Source organism: Papio anubis, chromosome 1, assembly GCF_008728515.1.
Source record: "Papio anubis isolate 15944 chromosome 1, Panubis1.0, whole genome shotgun sequence".
Classification (NCBI taxonomy): domain Eukaryota; kingdom Metazoa; phylum Chordata; class Mammalia; order Primates; family Cercopithecidae; genus Papio; species Papio anubis.
This window is the reverse complement of record NC_044976.1, coordinates 158,996,597-159,019,012: the sequence shown is the minus strand read 5'-3', so window position 1 is coordinate 159,019,012 and position 22,416 is coordinate 158,996,597. Positions and strand designations below refer to the sequence as shown.

At 41.6% G+C, this 22,416-nt stretch overlaps 1 protein-coding gene across 5 annotated transcripts in view; it reads right to left on the bottom strand.

Moving 5' to 3' along the window:
• Nucleotides 1–22,416, bottom strand: part of KDM5B (lysine demethylase 5B) — an 83,334-nt gene that overhangs the window by 37,408 nt on the left and 23,510 nt on the right. For all 5 annotated transcript variants that reach the window (XM_003893288.5, XM_009189794.4, XM_009189787.4 and 2 more), the window contains exons 2-6: nt 11,676–11,753; nt 9,288–9,410; nt 7,745–7,915; nt 2,018–2,152; nt 244–340 (exon numbers count right to left, since the gene is read on the bottom strand). In XM_003893288.5, coding sequence (XP_003893337.1) covers nt 244–340; nt 2,018–2,152; nt 7,745–7,915; nt 9,288–9,410; nt 11,676–11,753 — 604 coding nt within the window. The remainder of the gene's footprint in view (nt 1–243; nt 341–2,017; nt 2,153–7,744; nt 7,916–9,287; nt 9,411–11,675; nt 11,754–22,416) is intronic.

Genomic DNA, 22,416 nt, shown 5'->3' with positions numbered 1-22,416 from the left:
ACTCCTAATATGCATACATATAGTTTCTGTTTCTCTCTCCCACTAGTTAGTTAATTATGAGAACAAGGACATTGTTGATATATTAAGATTTTATTTCTCAAAGCTCAACCCAGTGTAATAGCTGCTCTAATGTTTACTTTTTAATTTTTTCCATTGACTTTTTCAGCTTATAATGTTTACTTATGAATACTTATTTTTACTTTATTTACTTTTTCTTTCCTATTCACTGATAAATTTTCTTACCATTTTCACATTTTGGAGTTGGACAACCCATTCGACGTCTCAGATTATGAGTTCTGGCTTCTGTTGTCTCCTCGGGTTCTATTTTAATATTCATGGCCTAAAAAAATTGTCACATATATGAATATTTCCTTTAAGAAGATATAATCCTTAAAAATCCAACTGGAATCTCAAGATGACTATATCCTACCAATTGCCTCTATTAACAGTGCATTCAAAACATACTTCTCTCTCTTCCTAAGGAAGAAAGCTCACCTTTGAAACTACTATTAAAGCATGGATGAGAAATTTTAAAATAGGGAAAAGTTGGCCAGGCACAGTGGCTCACACCTGTAATCGCAGCACTTTGGGAGGCCAAGGCAGGCAGATCACTTGAGGTTAGGAATTCAAGACCAGCCTGGCTAACAGTGAAACCCTGTCTCTACTAAAATTACAAAAATTGGCCGGGCATGGTGGCATGCACCTGTAGTCCCAGCTACTTGGGAGGCTGAGGCAGGAGAAATGCTTGAATCCAAGAGACAGAGGCTGCAGTGAGCTGAGATCATGCCATTGCACTCCAGCCTGGGTGACAGAGCAAGACTCCATCTCAAAAAAAAAAAAAAAAATAGGGAAAGTCAAAGGATCAAGAACAAATTGTGGCTGGGTGAGGTGGCTCACACCTGTAATCCCAGCATTTGGGGAGGCCGAGGTAAGTGGATCACTTGAGGCCAGGAGTTTGAGATCAGTCTGGCCATCATGGCAAAACCCCATCTCTAACTAGAAATACAAAAATTAGCCAGGTGTTGCATACTCGGGAGGCTGAGGCAGGAGAATGGCGTAAACCCGGGAGGTGGAGCTTGCAGTGAGCCGAGATTGCGCCACTGCACTCCAGCCTGGGCGACAGAGCGAGACTCCATCTCACACAAAAGAAATTTTAATTAGTTAGGCATGCATGGCATGCATCCGTAGTTCCAGCTACTCGGGAGGCTGAGGTGGCAGTTATCACCTGAGCCTGGGAGTTGAAAGTTGCAGTAAGCTATGATCATGCCACTGTACTCCAGTGTAGGTGACAGAGCGAGACCATCTCTAAAAAGAAGAAGAGGCCGGGCGCGGTGGCTCACGCCTGTAATCCCAGCACTTTGGGAGGCCACAATGGGTGGATCATGAGATCAGGAGATTGAGACCATCCCGGCTAACACAGTGAAACCCGTCTCTATTAAAAATACAAAACAAATTAACTGGGCATGGTGGCACACGCCTGTAGTCCCAGCTACTGGGGAGGCTGAGGCAGGAGAATTGCTGGAATCTGGGAGGCGGAGGTCGCCGTGAGCCAAGATCGCGCCACTGCATTCCAGCCTGGGCAACAGAGTAAGATTCTGTCTCTAAAAAAAAAAAGAAGTCTGAGAAAAATGGCTTTAACTGTCTTCTAACCACTCTGTTTAAAAAACCTCCTAATCTACATGTTTTCTAGCCTTAATCCCCATTAAACATTGCCCAACTTTGTGAGGGTAATGGGCAATCCAAGTAGGAACACAGAACACCAATTCTTCCTAAGGCCTTGATTGGTAACAAGCAGCAGTCTGTACAGGCAGCATAAACTTAGACTTCTTCGATTCCTTATCCCTTTGATGGTACAATTCACCCAAGTGTAAAAGTTGGAATACAAACAGCATCCCTTTGTGAGATTAACAAGGTTCAAAACTACAAAGAGCATACACATGAGAGAAATCCAGTGTCAGACAGCCATTGGTAATAGGGCTTGAGAATTCCTTCTAAATTAACCTCATGAGGCTCTTACCTCTGCTCTCATGCGTTTTGCTCGTCGGGCTGGGGGGCACGTTTCCGAAGGCTGCACAGACTGCCTCTGGGGAATATCATGGGGTTTGTACTCCTTGTCCTTAGTGTCTGTGGTCAGGTTTGGCTTCTGCAAACACTAGAAATAACAACTATACTGATAAATTCCTTCCCTTTTTAATCTTACAGAGTTTCAGTGGATTTTTGTAAGGTACATTTTACAACTATTTATCTAGACAACAGGCCTATAATTTGTAAAAATCTAAATAAAAATAAAGACAAGTCTGCAGTTACCAACCACATACATACATCTATAAAGGTTTAAAACATTTTAAAAATTTTTAACAGGGGGTGTTGCTTTGATTTTTCATTGCTGACATCATCAGGTTACAACAGACCATAGCTGTCTCAAGGCATTCCCAATAAACCACTTGGAATTATTTGTGCTTGCAACTGTCAGTTAATGGAAGGTCCATATTGTTAGAAAGGCCCCTTATAAGCTCCCAAAACAATTTTCCATATTAAAAATATCTCATTTTTTAAAAGTATTTGGAATTAAAAAAATAGGGAATCCAATATATTTTCTAGATTTTACAACTGTATAGTTTCAGATATAACTAGCAAAGTTATCATCCAAAGATATCACCTGAATTGAGAAAACAGGTCATTTAACTAAAGCAGTCTTCCTCACTAGGGTTTCTATTTACCACAGTATATCCCTACAAAGTCTAACTCGCAAGGCAAAGATCAACTGGTAGCCCACAGCAATAACTTTGGTTCTGATCAAAAATGCATCTCTCTTCTTGCTTTGGTTTTTCTTTTTAGTTTTATTCTAAGCTATTAACACAACAAAATGTTGCCACTGAAGCTAATATGAATTTCAGGTAAGTACTACTCTTTCATAAGAGGACCCACAAACCTCACGAAAAACCTTTGTAAAAGTTTCAAAAGTAACCCTCTGAGGTGTGTTATAGCAGCTATATTTGGAATGAGATACATGGAAATAACAACCTTCCTGAAGCACTGACACTACGGGCACAGTTACTACCATAGAATCTCACTAATGAGATTGGCCCCTTTCCTCCTCACATTTGCAGAAATACAGAGACAGGCAAAAGAACAAAAGAAAGTACAAAGTGACAAAATGATAAAATTTATTTCTGATAGTTAAGAAATATGATATACTATTTAAAAATACTGACTCATTACTTGTTAACAAGTAGTAAATCTACCACTGGTAATAGCACCCTATAAATATTAAATATTCTGCTCATTCTACTTAAAACTACACATTGATTTGATCCAGAAAAGTTAACTATTATATTCCTAATAGTTAAGCATTTACATTCTGAAAAAAGTTGGTCAGGTGCGGTGGTGCCTTAAATAAGGTACCTTATTTAAGACTTACGGCTCGGTATAGTGGCTCACGCCTGTAATCCCAGCACTTTGGGAGGCCGAGGCAGGTAGATCACTTGAGGTCAGGAGTTCAAGACCAGCTTGGCCAACATAGTGAAACCCCGTCCTTACTAAAAATACAAAAATTAGCCCATGTGGTGACACATGCCTGTAATCCCAGCTACTCAGGAGGCTGAGGCAGGAGAATCGCTTGGACCTGGAAGGCAGACATTGCAGTGAGCCGAGATCGTGCCACTGCACTCCAGCCTGGGTGACAGAACAAGACTCCGTCTCAAAAAAAAAAAAAAAAAAGAAAAAATTATGAGACAAACTAAACACCAATGACAATTGAGAGAAAAAAATATTTTGTTTTTTACAAAAAGTAGTATAGAACATTGCCTTCTGTTTTGTAACAAGTCTTCAGTTGAGCATTTAGAGTATGTTTAATGAAAGCATGCAGAGGGGAATAAAACCTGTTCATCATGTAAATTAATCCCCTTTATGTATCCAACGTACTTTCTATTGGAGACACAAAAGTATGAGTGATTAGGAAAATACAAATTGAGCTGAATTACATAAATTGTACTAAGTGGATGATCACAAATTCGGATACTACATATGTGGTTCCTATCTCCTACTAGTTAGTCTCAATGGTTCCATCATCTATGGTCAGCTTGGTTCTGTAAGGACTTTGCAGATCTAAGACAATCATGCCCTGTAGTTTTTTAGAATAAATAAGAAGAGCTTTATTATTTTGCTCCAAACCACAATTAAAAATACACACGATATGGTTTTATATCTAGTGTTATTAACATACAGACGCTAATTTTAACCTTTACTTGAGAAACTAGGACTTACAGGTGATTTAATATCATCATCATGCCATAATCACACCATCCCACAAAGGCAGAGCAATCCCTTAAGACATTTAGAAAACATGATGATGCAAGATTGAGGCCTCTGTTCCACTGGAACAGTGTATCAACTTTTCTCAAGTTCCCTAAAATTTAACTTATACTCTCCCTTCACCCTTTTGCAATAATTCCTTCACTGTACACCTCTGTTTTTCCTAAGTATATGTTCTTCAATTCTTCTCTCCCTAATAACTATTTCAAAAATCAGAAATAGATGTGAAAATTTACATACAAGGAATGTTCATCATAGTATTATAATAAAAAACTAGAATCGACCTAAACATTCTACAATAGAAGAAATAAAAATAAGGTCTGGCTATAAAAAATGGATTGCCACAGTCATTAGAAATCGCATTTTCAAAACTATTCAATGATATGGCAAATGCTCATATGATTAGTAAAAAAACCCAAGATGCAATGATGTATACATCATTGAAGAAGAGTACACTTTCAATTTGTGAATGTATGCATAAAAATAGCCCTGAGAGAAATAACAGGTGGAAGGATCAGGAGTGATTTTATTTTGCCATACTCTCCTCCTGTGTTTTTAAAACTTTCTACAATGAATGTGTATCACTTCCTAAAACATACTTGGCACACAGTAAGTCACTCACAAATATCTACCTTTACTGCAGATGCAATGTTTACAAAAGGGTACCTTTTAAATACTTATTCCTTTCAACTCCTTGATTGTATAAATATTTAAGTGACTTTTAACCATAAAACTACATTGCCTTTTTAAGTATATAAGTGACATGTTTCTAAAATGTTACAATCCACAAAGCATCATTAAAAGGACTCTCTCTTCCTTTATTCACCATAACTTCCATACTTAGGAAGAGTTCAAGAAGAGAAAATTAACCTATTACGGGTAACTGTATCTAGATCTGACTATGAGGCAAAAACGTTCCACATTCAACACTCTATTTTTTATTTTTGTTTTTTTATTTTTTGAGACAATCTTTTTTTTTTTTTGAGACGGAATCTCGCTCTGCCACCCAGGCTGGAGTGCAGTGGCGGGATCTCAGCTCACTGCAAGCTCCGCCTCCCGGCTTCACGCCATTCTCCTGCCTCAGCCTCCCTAGTAGCTGGGACTACAGGCGCCCGCCACCTCGCCCGGCTAGTTTTCTGTATTTTTTAGTAGAGATGGGGTTTCACCGTGTCGGCCAGGATGGTCTCGATCTCCTGACCTCGTGATCCGCCCGTCTCGGCCTCCCAAAGTGCTGGGATTACAGGCTTGAGCCACCGCGCCCGGCGAGACAATCTTAAGTTCTAAGTCTTGTTCTGTCACCCAGGCTGGAGTGCAATGGCGCGATCTTGGCTCACTGCAAACTCTGCCTCCCGGGTTCAAGCAATTCTCCTGCCTTAGCCTCCCAAGTAGCTCAGATTACAAGCGCCTGCCACCACATCCAGCTATTTTTTTTTTTTTTTTTTTTTTTGTATTTTTAGTAGAGACGGGGTTTTGCCATGTTGGCCAGCCTGATCTCAAACTCCTGACCTCAGGGGATCCACCTGAGGCCTCCCACAGTGTTGGGATTACAGGTGTGAGCCACCGCACCCAGCCAATTTTTTATTTTTTTAATTTTTTTTATTTTTTTGAGACAGAGTCTTGCTCTGTCACCCAGGCTGGAGTGCAGTGGCACAATCCCAGCTCACTGCAACCTCCAACTCCTGGGTTCAAGTGATTCTCCTGCTCCAGCCTCCCACGCAGCTGGGACTACAGGCGCGCGCCACCATGCCCAGCTAATTTTTGTATTTTTAGTAGAGACAGGGTTTCACCATGTTGGCCAGGATGGTCTCCATCTCTCCATCTAGTGATCCGCCCACCTTGGCCTCCCAAAGTGCTGGGATTACAGGCCTGAGCCATCGCTCCCGGCTCACACTCAACATTCTAAACAATTTCATCCATGGGCTCACTAAACATTCACATAATGTACTAAACAAACAAAAAAAAAGTTTTGAATGTCAGATTGGCCACTTTCTTCTATGCTAAAAAGTGTTAGCCGGGCCTGGTGGCTCACGCCTGTAATCTCAGCACTTTGGGAGGCTGAGGCGGGCGGATAACGAGGTCAGGAGATCCAGACCACGGTGAAATCCCCTCTCTACTAAAAATACAAAAAATTAGCCGGGTGCGGTGGCGGGCCCTGTAGTCCCAGCTACTCGGGAGGCTGAGGCAGGAGAATGGCATGAATCCGGGAGGCGGAGCTTGCAGTGACCGGGAGATCGCCCCACTGCACTCCAGCCTGGGGGACAGAGCGAGACTCCATCTCAAAAAAAAAAAAAAAAAAAAGTGTTCACCTGGAATCAATAAGGGAAAGAGGGAAGAAAAACAAATCTACTGGATTTAAGCATTACAGATGGTGTGTTTGTGTGTGTATAGTATTAGGACAGGACTTTGGTTAGTGACTTACCCCTCAAAAACTATGTTATTCTCTTCCTACCTCTCTACAGCACAGAAAACAATTCTTAAAATTATAGGGCTCACTGCTGTAGTCCTAAAATAACTCAAAGGGTGTGAATGGATAATGACACCCCTCTTCTTTCTACCAAGGCATGGAAATAAATGGGAAGCTTTTATAGTATTGTTTTACTTACAAGTTTTTAAGTGAATAATTTCACAAATACCATTTTGTCAGAAATGAACATGGCTACATAGGAATTACTAGAAGAGGAACCCATTAGCTATGCAGCATTATAAAATCCCCTATCTTTACCATATCAACATTCTGACAATCTCCTTAAAAATCTCAGCTGGCAAAAGAGAATAGGTAGGTAAGTTATTTCACAGCTTATACCTTCATATGACAGCCAGGAATACTTTAGCTACTTTAAATTTAAAGAGAAGGCAAAGTTGTAACAAGTAGATAATAATCAACTCCTCAGCTTTTGACAGTAAAAAAATTTCCTCCACAATCTTATTCATTCCAGAAAAAAACTTCTAAGTATAGTTGCTCTCAAAGCAGAACAAAAACACTAGAGGAAAAAACACAAAACAAGGTATTTTTTTGTTTCAGACGGAGTCTCGGATTCTCGCTCTTTGCCCAGGCTTGAGTGAAGTGGCACGATCTCGGCTCACTGCAACCTCCACCTTCTGGGTTCAAGCAATTCTCCTGCCTCAGCCTCCCGAGTAGCTGGGATTACAGGCACCCACCACCATGCCCAGCTGATTTTTGTATTTTTAGTAGAGACGAGGTTTTGCCATGTTGGCCAGGCTGGTCTCAAACTCCTGTCCTCAGGTGATTCACCTGCCTTGGCCTCCCAAAGTGTTGGGATTACAGGAGTGAGCCACCGCGCCCCGACAAAACAAGGTCTTCTAAAACAAGGTCTTCCAAACACAATCAAGGCCTTTTCATTTTCCTGAAAAGAACAATGTACTGATAAGTAGTAAGATAAAACAGGTTAAGGCTAGCCCCCAAACTTACCCTTAAGCTGTCTCCGGACAGGAATAAGTTGTAGGGGTTAAGGATTCGTTCATAATGCCCTCTGATATGTGAGCCCACTGCTTTGCCAGGAGCAAACCCCATCTTGGTGGCAATTTTGGTCCATTTTCTATCCTTGCAAACAACTGCAAATCCACCTTCTTCTGCAACTAACTGTTAAAATAGCAAAATTAGAAACAACTCTATGGAGTCACTTCTAATCGCACCTAAGTATGACTCCGAGGGGAAAATGTTCTTGGCTATGGTTATCTTTTAAAAACATGTTTTGCCAATCAAATATATATATACATATACACACACACACACACACACATATACTCACACACACATATATACACACTACTAATTTTAAGTTAGAAATTTTAAACATCTCTCTTGACAACATGGTCCATAAACATTTTGTCCCCTCTAAGCTACTTTTCACATCCCCAAAGCAATCATGTGGAAAGAATCAGTTTACCTAAAACTAAATCTCTACCAAAGAAGGGACTATAATACTTGGTCTTACTCTGGACTCTTAAATAAATCTCCAAAAACTAAAGACTAGGATGCATGCCAGCATGTTTGATGGAAAGAACGTAAAGTTCAGAATCAATTGGGCCTGGTATTGAATTATGGCTCAGCTTTTTTTCTTTTTTTTTTTTCCCTGAGACGGAGTTTCTCGCTTGTTGCCCGGGCTGCAGTGCAATGGCACAATCTCAGTTCACTGCAACATCCGCCTCCTGGATTCAGGCAATTCTCCTGCCTCAGCCTCTCAAGTAGCTGGGATTACAGGCATGTGCCACCATACCCAGCTAATCTTGTATTTTTAGTAGAGACGGGGTTTCGACATGTTGGTCAGGCTGGTATGGAACTCCTGACCTCAGTTGATCCACCCGCCTCGACCTCCCAAAGTGCTGGGATAACAGGCATGAACCACCATGCCCGGCCATGGCTCAGCGCTTTTTAGCTTTTTATCACCCTGAGCCTCAGTTTCCTTATCTGTAATAAAAAGAAATAGTTTGCAGAATTTTTGTAAAGTGTGAAAATGAGAAAAACAGGTGGCAGCAAAATATTCCACAAGGCTTCAAGACCTGGGAAGCAGAGCCTGATGATCCTCATCACTCAACTGACTTGAGAACCTCATTTTGCACATCTCAAAAAATAAGTTTCTTTGTTCTTTCTTTCTTTTTTGGGACAGCATCTTGCTCAGTTACCCAGGCTGGAGTGCAGTGGTGCAATCACAGCTCACCACAGCCTCCACCACCTGGGCTCAAGTGATCCTCCCTCCTTAGCTGCCCAAATAGCTGGTACATGCCACCATGCCTGTCTAATTTTTTAATTTTTTGTAAAGACAAGGTTTCCCTATGTTACCCAGGCTGGTCTCAAGCAATCCTCCTCCCTTGACCTCCCAAAGTGCTAAGATTACAGGCGCGAGCCATCTGGCTGAGCAGTAAGTTCCTTTTTAAGGCAAAGAAGATCAAATTCATTCTGTCAGTAAGATTATTAAATGAGTAAGATGGTAAGATGGTCATTAGCCCATTACCTTATTAAGCTGAAATAAGTCCAAGATCTTCCTCTCCACATGTGGAATTTTCAGAGTACTTCCCTGTAACTCCCAGTACTTCGCGATCTGGTCCAAGAAATTCAATTTTACTCGAGTTTGAGCCTAAAAGACAAAGAATTGAGTTTTCATCTCATTTAGCTTATTTTAAAGCTCCTATTACCTTGCCCATGTGATATTTTCTTTCACAGAATATTTAAGTACAATACCACTTAAAAAAATTTTTTAATTTAATGCTCTTTCAGCAGAACCATATAATACCACTTTCTAAATTCAATGAGAAACAGCCAAAAATACAGAAAATATAGCTGGTTAAATAATTATACATGGCCAGGTGGGCACGGTGGCTCACGCCTGTAATCTCAACACTTTGGGAGGCCGAGGCAAATGAATCACAAAGTCAGGAGTTCAAGACCAGCCTGGCCAACATGGTGAAACACCCATCTCTATTAAAAATACAAAAATCAGCTGAGTGTGGTGGCGCTTGCCTGTAATCCCAGCTACTCAGGAGGCTGAGGCAGAAGAACAGCTTGAACTCGGGAGGCAGAGGTTGCAGTGAGCTGAGATCACACCACAGTACTCCAGCCTGGACGAGACAGCAATACTCCATCTCAAAATAATAATAATTATATGGCTGGGTGCAGTGGCTCATGTCTGTAATCCCAGCACTTTGGGAGGCCGAGATGGGTGAATCATGAGGTCAGGAGTTCAAGACCAGCCTGGCTGACATGGTGAAATCCCGTCTCTACTAAAAATACAAAAAATTAGCTGGGCGTAGTGGCAGGCACCTGTAATCCCAGCTACTCAGGAGGCTGAGGCAGGAGAATTGCTTGAACCTGGGAGGCAGAAGTTCATGAGCCAAGATCATGCCACTGCACTCCAGCCCAGATGACAGTGCGAAACTCCGTCTCAATAAAAAAGAAAAATAAAAAAATAATAATTATACATGGTCGGGTGTGGTGGCTCACACCTGTAATCCCAGCACTTTGGGAGGCCAAAATGGGCAGATCACTTGAGGCCAACAGTTTGAGACCAGCCTGGCCAACATGGTGAAACCCCATCTCTACTAAAAACACAAAAATTAGCTGAACATGGTGGTACACGACTGTAATCCCAACTGCTCAGGAGGCCGCAGCAGGTGAATCACTTGAACCTAGGAGGCAAAGGTTGCAGTGAACTGAGATTGTGCCACAGCACTCCAGCCTTGGTGACACAGCGAGACTCTGTCCCCCCCCCCCCAAAAAAAAAATATATATATATATATCTCTCCCCACACACACACACATTAACTCAAGCAGAATTTCAGTTCAGGTAAAGGCAGGTGGCTCAGCCTGTAATCCCAGCACTTTGGAGGCCAAGGCAGGTGGATCACCTGAGGTCAGGATTTCAAGACCAGCCTGGCCAAAAAGGTGAAACCCCATCTCTACTAAAAATACCAAAATTAGCGGGCTTGGTGGCACACACTTGTAATTCCAGCTACTTGGGAGGCTGAGGCAGGTGAATCACTTGAACCCAGGAGGCAGAGGTTGCAGTGAACCAGGATCATGCTGTTGCACTCCAGCCTGGGCGACAGAGCGGGACTCCATAATAAAAAAAGTAAAAATTTTAAGTGACTTTAAAAAAAAATTTAATTCAGCCCCTACCACGTGACAGACAAGGAATTAAACACTCAGTAAACCTTCCTGTGATGTAAGTAGGCACTCTGAAAGGAACTTAAGTAGTACTGTAAGCACAATTCCATATTATTGTTTAAAATTATATGACAAGTAAAGAAGCTTTTATATGCCCAGCTTTGGGAGGCAGAGACAGGAGGATCACTTGAGCCCAGGAGTTTGAGACTAGCCTGGGCAACATAGGGAGACTCCATCCCTACAAAAAAAATACAATTTTGTGTGTGTGTATCTTCACATATGTAAATATATATGATACAGGGTCTTGCTCTGTTGCCCAGGCTGGAGTGCAGAGTGCAGTGGCACAACCATGGCTCACTATAGTCTTGACCTCCCAGGCTGAAGCAATCCACCCACCTCAGCCTCCTGAGTAGCTGGAACTATAGGCACACACCATCATCATCACACCTGGCTAATTTTTAAAATTATGTTTTACTAGAGACAGGGTCTCAGTATGTTGCCCAGGCCAACCCTCCTGCCCCAGCCTCCCTAAGTGCTGAGATTACAAGTGTGAGTCACCATGCCTAGCCAATTCGATACTTTAAAGACCTGTTCTCTACAGAAATATTCTTATTTGCTCAAATACAAATCTAAAAACAGATTTACAATGGTGATTCTATAACAATTTTAATATATCCTAATAATTTCAAGGAGGGTCCCCCTGGAATACAGGCAAACAGAACACTAGTGAAGACATTACCTCCAATTCATTCAGTCTCTGGATACGCGGCGTAAAATGAAGTTTATCAACATCACATGCAAATGGTGGCTGCCAATCCTAGGAGAAAGCAAAGGCTCTTACTAGAGTAACTTGTAAGTATTTGAGATTTAAAATTTTGTTTTACAATTAAAACCCAGCTTAGGTAAATCTGATTCTAACCAGTCAAACAAAATAGAACACAAAGTAGTGGTTTCTCAACCTTTTGTCCAGGAGAACAGCAAAATATGTATGAACACACTTTCCCAAATAAATATCACATATATACCTCTCCCCACAAATCTTCCCACTGAGCAATGTCACTGAGCCTGTTGGAAAAAAACACTCATTTAGGCAAAAGACACTTTGACTTCTGTATTACCACAGAAGTATCTCATTTTTTATATAACAGTTATATATCTATAACTTTAAAAAACACATTTAACCTTCCAGTCACATTAACTTTTTTAATTTTTTTTTTTTTTTTTGAGATAGGGTCTCACTCTGTTGCCCAGGCTTAAGTGCAGTGGCATGATCACAGCTCATGGAAACCTCTGCCTCCTGAGCTCAAGCGATCTTCCACCTCAGCCTCCCAAGTATCTGGGACCACAGGTAAACACCACCACACTCAGCTAGTTTTTTAAGGTTTCTGTTAGAGACGAGGTCTAGGTACATGTATTGCCCATATCAGTCTCGAACTCTACGGCTCCAATGATCCTCCCACCTTGGCCTCCCAAAGTGCTGAGATTACAGGTGTGAGCCACCGGAGCCTGGCCTACATTAACTTTTCTTATTAAACTGGGGGTAAATTCTACAGTGGTGTCAGGGGGAGAAAAACTGACATCCAAATCAATTTTAAAAGTCATCCTTGGCCGGGCACAGTGGCTCAACCTGTAATCCTAGCACTTTGGGAGGCTGAGGCGGGGGGATCTCCTGAGATCAGGAGTTCAAGACCAGCCTGACCAACATGGTGAAACCCTGTCTCTACTAAATATACAAAAATTAGCCAGGTGGGGTGGCAGGCACCTGTAGTCCCAGCTACTCAGGAAGCTGAGACAGGAGAATCGCATGAACACGAGAGGCAGAGGTTGCAGTGAGCCGAGATCACGCCACTGCACTCCAACCTGGGCAACAGAGCAAGACTTCGTCTCAAAAAAAAAAAAAAAATTGTCCTGAATATGTATACTCATATAAACTGTTCTCTAGAGAATTGTCCTGGCCGGGCGCGGTGGCTCAAGCCTGTAATCCCAGCACTTTGGGAGGCCGAGGTGGGCGGATCACGAGGTCAGGAGATCAAGACCATCCTGGCGAACACGGTGAAACCCCGTCTCTACTAAAAATACAAAAAAATTAGCCGGGTGTGGTGGCGGGCGCCTGTAGTCCCAGCTTCTAGGTAGGCTGAGGCAGGAGAATGGCTTGAACCCGGGAGGCGGTGGAACTTGCAGTGAGCCAGGATCGCACCACTGCACTCCAGCCTGGGCGACAGAGCGAGACTCTGTCTCAAAAAAAAAAAAAAAAAGAGAATTGTCCTATCATGGAAGAACTGCCATCATGAGAAAGTAATCAGACAAGTAAAAAAATATATACGTACATATTTTTATATACACACATATATATGTCAATTGTTACCTACAAAGGGAGAAAACTGAAAATGAATGTCCACAACAAGAGAAGAGCTAAAGGTATAAAAATGTGTTAATAGGTTTCAGTCTGGGATAATGAAAGGGTCTGGAGGCAGACAATGGTGACGGTTGTACAGCAATGTAAATGTACCCAATGCCAGTGAACTGTATCCTTAAAAATGGTTACAAAGGCAAAAATTTAATGTTATGTACATTTTAATATTTTAATACAATGAAAAAAGAAAAAAAGGAAAAATGTACCCTGTAGTATAGATTTTGTATGTATGTATGTATGTATTTATCTTGGAGATAGAGTTTCACTCTGTCGCCCAGGTTGGAGTACAATGACGTGACCTCGGCTCACTGCAGCCTCCGCCTCCTGGGTTCAAGCAATTCTCCTGCCTCAGCCTCCCGACTAGCTGGCATTACAGGCATGTGCCACTACTACGCCCAGCTAATTTTGTATTTTTAGTAGAGACAGGGTTTCACCATGTTGGTTAGGCTGGTCTCAAACTCCTGACCTCAGATGATCTGCCCACCTCGGCCTTCCAAAGTGCTGGGATTACAGGTGTGAGCCACCGTGCCCAGCCTAGATCTTTATTTACTAATGTGGAAAGATTTTCCCTATATATGTTAAGGGGTAGGGGGGGACAGGCTTTACAATAGAAAAATAAAACACTGGAAAGCTATCTAGAGCAAAAAGGCTCACAATGGTGGTTGTCCTTAGTGGTAGGGTTATAGGTAATTTAAATCCTTGTTTGTTTTAAATATAATCCGAAATGCATTAAATATTTATTAAATATTAAATGTATTATTTCAGATTGTGTGAATATATTAATAAGGAAATTCACAGCCTTTAAACTCAATTTTATACCAAGTTTATCCTAAGAAAACAATTCAACCAGAGTCAACAAAATACATGAATGGTCAGGCATGGTGGCTTACGCCAGTAATCCCAGCACTTTGGGAGGCCAAGGCAAGCAGATCACCTGAGGTCAGGAGAGGAGCCCGGCCAACATGGCAAAACCCTGTCTCTACAAAAAATACAAAAAAAATTAGCCGGGTGTGGTGACCCATGCCTGTAGTCCCAGCTACTTAGGAGTGTGAGGCAGGAGAATCACTTGAACCCAGGAGGTGGAGGTCACAATGAGCCAAGATCATGCCTTTGCACTCCAGCCTAGGTGACAGAGTGAGACTCTGTCTCAAAAATAAATAAATAAATAAATAAATAATAAAGAAAAAAAATACATGAACAAAATTAACTGCAGCATTACATTAGGAATGTATGATTATTATGGTATTATAATAACACTGAATATTATATAGCATTTAAAAGTGCTAGATTTATAAAGAGTTCATACCAATCAATAAGACAAAATAGTAACTTACAGAAAAATGGACAAATTGTATCAACAGCCAAAAGGGAAAAATGGTCAATCATAAGACTGGTGCCCAACTTCAATCAAAATTCAAGAAATATACAAACTCTCATTGTTTTTACCTATCAGATTAACAGGGCATGCCTTGTGACCCAGCAATTTTATTTTTATTTTATTATTATCATTATTATTTTGAGATGGAATCTCACTCTGTCACCCAGGCTGGAGTGCAATGGCACGGTCTTCACTCACTGCAAGCAAGAATTGAACATCTCAGGTTCAAGCAATTCTCCCGCCTCAGTCTCCCACGTAGCTGGGATTACAGGCGCGTACCACCATGCCCAGCTAACTTTTGTACTGTTATTAGAGACGGGGTTTCACTATGTTGGCCAGGCTGGTCTCAAACTCCTGACCTCAAATGATCCACCTGCCTTGGCCTCCCAAAGTGCTGGGATTACAGGCATGAGCCACCACGCCTGGCCGTGACCTAGTAATTTTCTGATAGGAATTTATAAATATCTATTACCACTCACAACACCTGGATATAGGCAAAAGAAAATTCACTGCAAAATTCCTTCAAGTTAAAATTTAAGCATCTATCAGTAAGAGAATAACCTAAATAAATGTTGGTATATCTATAACCAACAATAAAATACCACTCAGCTATAGTAAAAAAAAATCTAGATGTTCTAAATATGGAAAGATACCCAAGCTTCAATGAGCAAAAAACTAGAACAAAAACATGTATTAGGTTGGTGCTAATTTAATTGCAGATTTTGCCACTACTAAAAAAAAAAAAATACATACACGTATGTGGCAAAAGCTGTAATTCTGCCATTACCTACATACACATATGGCAAAAACCACAATTACGTTTGCACCAAGCTAATAACATTGTGTTGAACTTTACATATGCAGACTTTAAACAATATCACAATAATAAGGAGAAAAGAGGCTTTTTAACATTTCAAATCTGTACTGTTGGAACTTATCATTATAGATTGCTTTTAGTTTAGAATAAAAATAACGGCCAGGCACAGTGGCTCGTGCCTGTAATCTCAGCACTTAGGGCGGCAGCAGCAGGAGGATCACTTGCATCTAACAGTTTGAGACCAGTCTCTACCCATCTCTACCAAAAAATGTAAAAATTAGGCATAGTGGTGCAAATCTGTAGTCCTACCTACTCAGGAGGCTAAGGCAGGAGGATGACTTAAGCCCAGTGGTTCAAGTTTACAGTGAGCTATGATTGTGCCACTGCACTCCTGCTTGGGCAACAGAGCACGACCCTATCTCTAAAATAAACACATAAATGAAACTGTTTTGTTTTAGTGATAGCAAAGACTTCAGTAAAAACGCCCACCAGCGATGCATGATAAAATGTTAAGCTAAAAAGCGATGGGTAAGGTCTTCAAGTGTTTAACATGGTTGTACTGTCTTTTTATGGTTAATGTTTAAAATGTCAGTTAAAAACATACTATACTTTGTTAAAGTTAAAAAATACCTCCATCCCAAGTGAAAAAGATTAAAGTCTGATTTGTTTTTGTTCAACTCAATAACTAAAAGCTAAAGTAATGTGTTTAATTTGTACAGAACACATCCTAGCAAAAGGAAATGACACTGCTTCTTCATATTCTATGGTAGGCTAACAGGAAGTCTTTATATTGCTCAGAGCTTTGCTTCTAGTGTGTTATAAAAGCTGTTGGTTTTCAGAAATGAATTGATCTGGGTTAAGGTGAGATCAAAAGCATATCAAAAATAATGTGTCAGAATACAGAAGTAAATGTTCAAATATTTAGTCTAAACAGTTTCAAAATGGCCTGAAAATTTTAACAACTAAGACTTACAGGTGATATATGTTATTCGCTGATTGATCAGATAATTTACCTTCTAATCCCAAAACACAATGATAAAGATATTAATCTGATGTTCTCAAAAGCCTATATATTAAAGTTTTACAAATTAAAATGAGCTTCTTTCTATCTATGAATATATACACAGTATGCTTATTTTAGCCTAAAGCTAAAATGAATCCTGAAAATGATTCATCAAATGGAAACTAGTACATATCTGTCAATAAGAATGCTCATACAGTGGGTATGCTTAAAGAAATAGTTTGAGAAGATCATTTTTGCATTAAAAATAGATCACTACAAACTCTGTCATCTCTTCTGGTTATAAAGAATGAGAGAAGATATAAATGTCATTCAGTTTTCGGGCATTCACTGTCAGCTGCAAAACTAGACTCCAATAAAAAAATCAAATTTATTTGTAATGTTCACTATCATATGGGACTAAGATACCTTTGGAAAAGTCTGGTCTCTTTGGGACATGAATCTTTTTTTCTTTTCAAGTAGAGATGAGGTCTCACTATGTTGCCCAGGCTGGTCTGGAACTCCTGGGCTCAACAATCCTCGCATCTAGGCCTTCCAAAGTGCCAGGATTACAGGTGTGAGGTATGGCAGAAGCCAATCATAACTTTTAAATGGGGGGTAGGGGAAGTCACTATGAAAGGTAAATACAAGAGATCATAATAAAGCTTCTATGGTGAAAATTTTGGCCGGGCGCGGTGGCTCAGGCCTGTAATCCCAGCACTTTGGGAGGCCGAGACGGGCGGATCACGAGGCCAGGAGATCGAGATCATCCTGGCTAACACAGTGAAACCCCGTCTCTACTAAAAAAATACAAAAAACTAGCCCGGCGAGGTGGCGGGTGCCTGTAGTCCCAGCTACTCGGGAGGCTGAGGCAGGAGAATGGCGTGAAGCCGGGAGGCGGAGCTTGCAGTGAGCTGAGATCCGGCCACTGCACTCCAGCCTGGGCAACAGAGCTAGACTCCGTCCAAAAAAAAAAAAAAAAGAAAAAGAAAATTTTGAAAAATAATCCTCGGGGCCGGGCGTGGTGGCTCACGCCTGTAATCCCAGCACTTTGGGAGGCTGAGGTCGGGGGATCACGAAGTCAGCAGATCGAGACCATCCTGGCTAACATGGTGAGACCCCATCTCCACTAAAAATACAAAAAATTAGCCAGGCATGGTGGCGGGTGCCTGTAGTCCCAGCTACACGAGGCTGAGGCAGGAGAATGGTGTGAACCCGGGAGGCGGAGACTGCAGTGAGCGGAGATTGCAGTGAGCCGAGATCGCGCCACGCCACTGCACGCCAGCCTGGGCAACAGAGTGAGATGCCGTCTCAAAAAAAGAAAAAAGAAAAAGAAAAAGAATCCTCAAATTACGTAGCCAAATAAACAATCCAAATCCCCACTTAGAGACATTGTGATAATGTTTAACTTGATGCTTAAGTGTCTAAAAGGAATATAATGTAAGCTGGCCAAAAAGTAAAACTTATACTCCCTACCAATAAAATGGATCATAAATCACTTTTTCTAACATAAAACAGCCTTTACATACTAACTAGATGTAATAAGAATTTGTAGATTACATGCAGTTCCATATAAATTCCTTGCTGAGATTATTTTAATTTCCTTTACTTTCAAAACTTGAAAGTAAGCCAGGTGTGGTGGGGTTCACACTTTGGGAGGCCAAAAGGGGGAGGACTGCTTGAACCTGGGAGCTCAAGACCAGCCTGGGGGCTGGGCACAATGGCTCATGCCTGTAATCGCAGCACTTTTGGAGGCCAAGGCGGGCGGATCGCCTGAGGTCAGGAGTTCGAATCCAACCTGGCCAACATGGCAAAACCCCATCTCTAATAAAAATACAAAAATTAGCCGGACATGGTGGCACGTACCTGATAAAATAAAATAACTCTCATTCTTTATAACCAGCTACTCAGGAGGCTAAGACAGGAGAATCACTTGAACCCAGGAGGTGGAGGTGGCAGTAAGTGGAGATTACGCCATTGCACTCCAGCCTGGGTGACAGAGCAAGACTCTAAAAGAAAGACCAGCCTCGGAAACATAGTGAGGCTCTATCTCTACAAAAAAAAATTAAGTTAGCCAGGCATGGTGGCATGCAGCTGTAGTCCCAAGCTAATCAGGAGGCTGAGGTGGGAGGACTACTTGAACCGAGGAGGTCAATCCTGTAGTGAGCCATGATCATGCTACTGCACTCCAGCCTGGGCGACAGAGCAAGATTGTCTTAAAAAAAACAAATAAAAATAACTTGAAAATGGTTTTATTTTAACCCTTACAAGATAAAGTACAAGAACCTTATTATTTAAAAGTTCAGGCTGGGTGCAGTGGCTCACACCTGTAATTCTGGCACTTCAGGAGGCTGAGGCGGGTGGATCACGAGGTCAGGAGATCGAGACCATCCTGGCTAACACAGTGAAACCCCGTCTCTACCAAAAAAATACAAAAAACTTTGCTGGGCGTGGTGGCAGGCGCCTGTAGTCCCAGCTACTCGGGAGACTGAGGTAGGAGAATTGCAGTGAGCCAAGATCGCACCACTATACTCCAGCCTGGGCGACAGAGCGAGACTCCGTCTCCAAAAAAAAAAAGTTCGATTAGTTTCCTTAAGACTCAAAAATGTATTTCCTTAGGAAGGCAATTAAGTAGAAAGTTGAAGCTTCAAAATCCTCAGAGGCCTGAGAAACATCAGGTAAACATTTTCCTCAGTGCCAGCACTAACTTAACAACCAAAAGCAGATTTTTTTTTTTTTTTTTTTTGAGACAGAGTCTCGCTCTGTCACCCAGGCTGGAGTGCAGTGGCCAGATCTCAGCTCACTGCAAGCTCCGCCTCCCGGGTTTATGCCATTCTCCTGCCTCAGCCTCGCGAGTAGCTGGGACTGCAGGCGTCCGCCACCTCGCCGGGCTAGTTTTTTGTATTTTTTAGTAGAGACGGGGTTTCACGGGGTTAGCCAGGATGGTCTCGATCTCCTGACCTCGTGATCCGCCCGTCTCCGCCTCCCAAAGTGCTGGGATTACAGGCTTGAGCCACCACGCCCGGCCTAAAAGCAGATTTAACTGAGAGAAATGTTTAAAAAATAAAGTCAACCACTGTGAAAACAACTTTCAAAAGATGCTGAAGATTTTTCCAAAAAATGCCAGGAAAATTCACTCTGTAGAGGATCTGCTATTAACACCCACATATTTAATACATTAGAATACCGTTTTTATCTTTCTAAGTATAGAAAGGTTGTCATTTTGAGATCTGATAATTAGCAAAATCAAAAAGTATATGCTCTACAGAGGCTACAAAAGTTGGCTCTAACTCCCTGCAGACAAAACCAATTAGAAATCAGTGTCACAAAAGCACATTCTTGTTAGTTTACCAAGAATAACATCAACTAAGGACCAAAGCATTGTTTTAATTGTATATGTTCTATGAAACCCAGTCATCATAAAATAAATGCACTTGCAAGTTAGCAAACCTTTCAGGTGAGGATGACAAAATTTAACTTTAATATAAAGATCAGAATAACCGATATATGAAACATAATTTAAAAGACCACTTTCTCATCAAGTGAATGGTTTTAGGTCAGTAATATGCCCTTAAAACACCTGCACAGATGCAAAAGGTAGAACCAAGTATATCACAACTATTATAAACTCCTCCTATAAAAGACAAGCAGAGTTAACTATTTACGAGCCCCTGATGGAGTCTAATTGCCACTCACTGATAGGTATCTATCAGAAAAGCTTTGTAATACAAAGAATTGCATTCAAGATCTTCCAAACAGGGCCAGGAGCAGTGGCTCATGCCTGTAATCCCAGCACTTTGGGAGGCCCAGACAGACCTTGAGGCCAGGAGTTCGAGACCAGCCAGGCCAACATGGCAAAACCAAGTCTCTACAAAAAATACAAAAATTGGCCAGGCATTGTGGCACACACCTGGGATCCTAGCTACTCAGGAGGCTGAGGCACGATAATTGCTTGAACCTGGGAGGCAGAGACTGCACTCCAGCCTAGATGACAAAGTGAGAGCCTATCTCAAAAAAAAAAAAAAAAAAAGTACAGACTACCTTTTAGGACTATGGTGAGAACTGATTTTACAAATATAAAGGTTTTTTCATCAAACTGGAAAGTAAAAGTAACAATTATAATTATGTTAAGTTCTGACCACTGAAATATTAATTTTCCTCTACAAAAAGTGCTGCAACCTCAACTTTCAAGGAGCATCTGACCTCTAAACCTTACCTTTAAGGACCCTATCCTTCCAGCCTAACCCTAGTTGGCATGTAATTGTCAACTAGCATATTTTATCATAGCCACTTTAACACAGGTTAAAGGCCTCCTCTGTTTTCTCCATTGTTATTTCTCCAGTGGTCATTTTTTTTTTTTTTTTTTTTTTTTTTTTTTTTTGAGATGGAGTCGGCTCTGTAGCCCAGGCTGGAGTGCAGTGGCGGGATCTCCAGCTCACTGCAAGCTCCGCCTCGGGTTCGCCATTCTCCTGCCTCAGCCTCCCAAGTAGCTGGGACTACAGGCCTGCCACCTCGCCTGCCCGGCTATTTTTGTATTTCTTAGTAGAGGCGGGGTTTCGTGTTATGGGATGGTCTCGATCTCCTGACCTCGTGATCCGCCCATCTCGGCCTCCCAAAGTGCTGGGATTACAGGCTTGAGCCACCACGCCCAGCCCAATGGTCATTTTTATAGAACATAGTGATGCCATTTGCCTTTACCTTGTACATCAGAATAGATGTCAAAGAGGATAGATTTTCAAGTCACACACACTGCCTGGGTTCAAATCCTGGTACCACTGTGTGGCTTTGCACTAAGTTAAGTTCCTTGTACCTTACATATGTGAATAAAGGGATAATTGTGAGGGTTAAGTAAAATAATACAGGTAGAACCCTTAGACAACATTTACTTAACTTTAAGTAAATGGTCAAAAAAATATTAGTTTTGGGAAGGTGTGTGGTGGCTCACGTCTGTAATCTCAGCATTTTGGGAAGCCAAGGCAGGCGGATCACGGGGTCAGGAGTTCGCGACCAGCCTGGCCAACATGGCAAAACCCAGTCTCTATTAAAAATACAAAAATTATCTGGGTGTGGTGGTGCACACCTGTAGTCTCAGCTACTCAGGAGGCAGAGTACAAGAATTGTTTGAACCCAGGAGGCAGGTGTTGCGGTGAGCCGAGATTGCACCACTATTCCAGCCTGGGCAACAGAGGCAGACTCCTAATCAAAAAAAAAAAAAAATAGGGCTGGTTTTTCTTAGGAAAATATTCATGTTGCAAAGCTTTCGTTTCCAAGAGGCCTAATGCAGGCTTGTTTTTTGTTTGTTTTTATTTCTGTTTTTTAAGAGACAAGGTCATCCAGGCTGGAGTGCAATGGCATAAACTTGGCTCACTGCAGCCTCGATCTCCTGGGCTCAAGTGATCCTCCCACCTCAACCTCCAGAGTACCTGGGACTACAGGTGCATACCACCATGGCCAGCTATTTTTTTTTTTTTTTTTTAAGACATAGGGGGTTGGAGGGTCTCACTATGTTGCACAGGTTGGTCTCAAACTCCTGGGCTCAAGCAATCCTTCCACTTTGGCCTCCCAAAGTGCTGAGATTACAGGTGTGAGCCACCACACCTGATCCAACCTTGCTTTTTAAAATAAGAGCGTATACTGTTAAGATTTCCATGCTTGAAGAGCTTTTAAGTTGTTTTTAGATATACAGTTCAAGGGTAAAGGAGACAACACACTGAGAGTAGAGTTGCTGGGATGGCAATGGAATTGAACTTGTATACCATAAAAGTTAACAATGTAGCCAGCAAACCTAGGTATGGTTCCATGATAGCAGTATTTCACATTTACAAGGTTGGTGCAAAAGTAATTGTAGTTCTGCCATTAAAGCAAAAATGCA